Source organism: Hibiscus syriacus, unplaced genomic scaffold, assembly GCF_006381635.1.
Source record: "Hibiscus syriacus cultivar Baekdansim isolate YM2019G1 unplaced genomic scaffold, ASM638163v2 tig00112508_pilon, whole genome shotgun sequence".
Lineage (NCBI taxonomy): Eukaryota > Viridiplantae > Streptophyta > Magnoliopsida > Malvales > Malvaceae > Hibiscus > Hibiscus syriacus.
Window position 1 is genome coordinate 41580 of NW_024063352.1, and position 3823 is coordinate 45402.

Consider the following 3823-nt stretch of genomic DNA (forward strand, 5'->3'; position numbering starts at 1 on the left):
CCTACAAAAAGAGGGCAGGCCAAGTTGGAAGCTTCCCTTGTCTGTCATGATAAGTAGGGTCCCAGGAATCCATTGGTAACGTGCTGCTTCAAATTTCTCCATTTCCCAATCAAACCATGTGCTGCTGCATCTTCTCTTGCTACACAATACAAATATTTCTTCGGTTCACAGTCTTTTTATTTTGACTCAATAATCTTTAACTAAAGTCATTAATCTTTTCAATCAAATTTTAATTTTAATATACACATGTTATTTTATAAACCAAGTTATTGAACTTTTACACATGAAATCCTTTTTATTATTTTAATTGGTTTTATTGATCTTTTTCTCTCTCCTACCTTTTCAGAATTCTAAGTTTGATTGACATAGAGTAGAGCTTCGCTTAACTTCTTGTCTTGATTTCATTATTCATTTCAACAAGTTATTCTAATATATACGAGATTCAGAAATAATTTTAAAGATAAACACATATATTAATAACATAATATTTTTGTATAGATTGAACATAAATAAAATTTTTGAGTGGATTCAATAAATAAAACAAACAACTAACATAAAAAGATTGGATTTCACATGTTAAAAAAAATTAGATTTCAAGATAAACACATACACACTTTAAATAACACTTGCATCTACCATCGACTCTAATGTCAGTTAAATATAAAATCATATATATTTATTTATATATTTATGATTTTTCCCCGCCATGCAATATAGTAATAAACTCTTATTTCATATTAACATGGATTCCTATATAGAGAGTAACGAAGAGAGAGCCAAGACTTTCATTTCATTACACAAACCAAAGCAAAGAGCCACCACCATCACCCTGTTTAACCCAACTTCAATTTCGCTCACATTTTCAAGTTTCAACCTACCATGTCGGCAAAGGATTGCAGCCACAATAGCAAAAGCCGCCGGAAATTATTCCGAAGAATCATAGCCGGCATTCTCATCTTCCTCCTTATTGTTCTCATCACAATCCTTATCATTTGGGCTATCCTTCGTCCCAGCAAGCCCAGATTCATCCTCCAGAACGCCACCGCCTACGGTTTCAACGCCTCCGTCCCCAACATCCTTACCTCCAGTTTCCAAGTGACCGTGTCGTCTCGGAACCCGAACGATAGAACCGGAATATACTACGACAGGCTCAACATCTACGCCACGTACAGGGACCAACAAATCACACCCCGCACTTCAATCCCTCCTACTTACCAGGGTCACAAGGAGGTAGACGTTTGGTCGCCTTTCATTAACGGGAACATGGTCCCTATCTCGCCGGACTTCTCCGTGGCTTTGGGGTCCGAACAGGCAGCAGGGTCGGTTTTCCTAACGATAAAGATTGATGGACGGGTGAGATGGAAAGTTGGAGCTTTCGTTTCTGGAAGATACCATCTTTACGTTAGATGTCCAGCATATATTGCTTTGGGAAGCAAAAGTAGCAATCAGTTTGTTACTAGATGCAGCGTTAGTGTCTGAAGCTCGAATCAGGAAAGGACTAAGAGGATGACCGGCGTAGAGGTTCTTTAGAAAATTTTAAATTATATATTTTTATTTTTTTATATGTTCTATCGATAATAAACTTTTACTTTTTTTAAAATTCATAGTAAATTTACTCCTAAAGTTTTGAAGTTTCAAAAGTTCAACCTTCAATAAAAAATCGTGAGTGTCCCAATCTTGATCTAAAACCGTAAATCCCAATAAATCTTAATTTCTGGTATCTTCCTCGTTTTTTATTTGATGTTGTTAGTATTATTTCTTTTTTATTTTAGTGAGGAAATATTACCGAACTTTTAATTTTGTTATTTATAACACAAATTTTGATTTTTGTCTCAATTATACCATTGAACTGTTAAATCATTAACGACATGTCGATGTGGCTGACGGCTACGAATGTGGCTAATGACTGTCGATCTAGATACCTCACTAAAGTGACGTCGTTTTGATTTAGTTGTTAACAATTTAATGGCCTAGTGGTATAATTGAAACGAAATTCAAAGTTTAGTGTTATAATTGATAAAATTAAAAGTTTAGTGATATAAACAATACAACGCCTAAAGTTCGGTGGAATCTAGTGTAGTTTACCCTTTATATATGTATACATACATACATACATACATACATACATACATACATACATACATACATACATACATACATACATACATACATACATACATACATACATACATACATACATACATACATACATACATACATACATACATACATACATACATACATACATACATACATACATACATACATACATACATACATACATACATACATACATACATACATACATACATACATACATACGTACGTACGTATGTATGTAAATAAGTGTAGGATCCAGTTGCACTTAATAAGTTTTACACTAATTTATAGTCATTATATTTAAATAAAAAACCACTTAAATTTAATTAAAATAATAACACAAAATAAATATCTTTTAACTCACAGTAAAACAATATTTCTTTTTACCTCAATCCTAAACCTTAAACTCTAAACATAAAATCACAAACCCTAAAATCCCTATTATAAACCCTAAATCTAAAATCCTCCACTCTAAACATCTATTTATTTAAATCTAATGGTTAAAATTGGTGTACAACTTATTAATTTTACATAGTATAAGTGGATATATATATATATATATATATATATATATATATAACTCAAAGCACTGAAATGATTTATTGATGACATTGGAATGGTAGAACGGTAATCAAATTGTAAAAAATTACGTTTGATTTTAAAACAATATTTAAATAACAAATAACAGTAGAAATTATTTCTTTTGGTAAAGAATGAATATAAAAACTAAATAGCAATACTACTAAGTTGATCTTCATGCAGCAACGGTCGCAGCATCTCAGGAGGGTTGTAAACTTAATGCAGTCATAGTTGCTCATATCCGTTAGTTTTAGCATACAATCCCCCGCTCTATTTCCATTGCGAGATACATACTGAGTCTTCACCACCCAACCTTGTTTTAATATATTCACCAATTTATATGCTGTCGAACATTCGCCCAAACACACGCTAAGCCCTTCCATAAATTAGAGCAGTTAGAAGTCTGAATCGTATAAGGTACATCCTCCGTGCATTTGTACTTAGCCCGTGAAAATTTCTCCCATAGTTGTTCCTTCTTGGCCAATATATTGAATGCAATTTTCATTCTGAACGCCTCATTCTGTTGTTCAAGGTTCCTAAACCCTAAGGCACAATGTTTTGTTGGGCGAAAAACAACCACATTTGCCTTCTATGATGCCCCAAATAAACCTCCTCGCAAGCCTCTTGATCTCCTTTAAAACTCGCCTTGGGATAACCGCTGATGGCATTGTGTAAATGGGAAGAGCTGCTAAGATCAATTTCGCAAGCATAATCCACCTGTTCTTGAAAGAGGCCTCGTCTTCCATCCACTCAATCGATCTTGAACCATCTGGACCAAGTGTTGATATGACGTTGTTGTGATACGATCATGTAACAAAGGAATTCCGATATACTTTCCCATATGTGCCACCACGCTAAACCCAAAATCAGTGCTTAGTTGATCACGTACCTCTGGATTAACATTCTTTGAAAAGAACATTGTAGTCTTCGCCACACTCTGTGTTGCCAGAAGTAGTACAAAACTTTGACAACACTGAACGAATTATTTCTCCCTGCTCCTGTGAAGCCTCTACAAAAAGAATCATATCATTTGCAAAAAGTAATGTGATAGTCTGGGACCCGAATTTGACGTTTTGAATGGTTTCCCATGTCCTACTTCTACTTCAGCTTGGATTGCATGTGCCAGTCATTCCATCCAAAGCAC

At 34.3% G+C, this 3823-nt stretch overlaps 1 protein-coding gene across 1 annotated transcript; it reads left to right on the forward strand.

Annotated features, from left to right (window-relative positions):
• Positions 1-803: 803 nt before the first annotated feature.
• On the forward strand, positions 804-1506 carry LOC120181091 (NDR1/HIN1-like protein 1). The gene has a single exon (XM_039186301.1). The coding sequence runs from the start codon at positions 880-882 to the stop codon at positions 1477-1479; it is 600 nt and encodes a 199-aa protein (XP_039042232.1). The 5' UTR covers positions 804-879; the 3' UTR covers positions 1480-1506.
• Positions 1507-3823: the final 2317 nt, after the last annotated feature.

Coding starts and splice junctions, on each gene's coding strand:
- LOC120181091 (XM_039186301.1), top strand. CDS start 880: ATGTCGGCAAAGGATTGCAGCCACAATAGCAAAAGCCGCCGGAAATTA.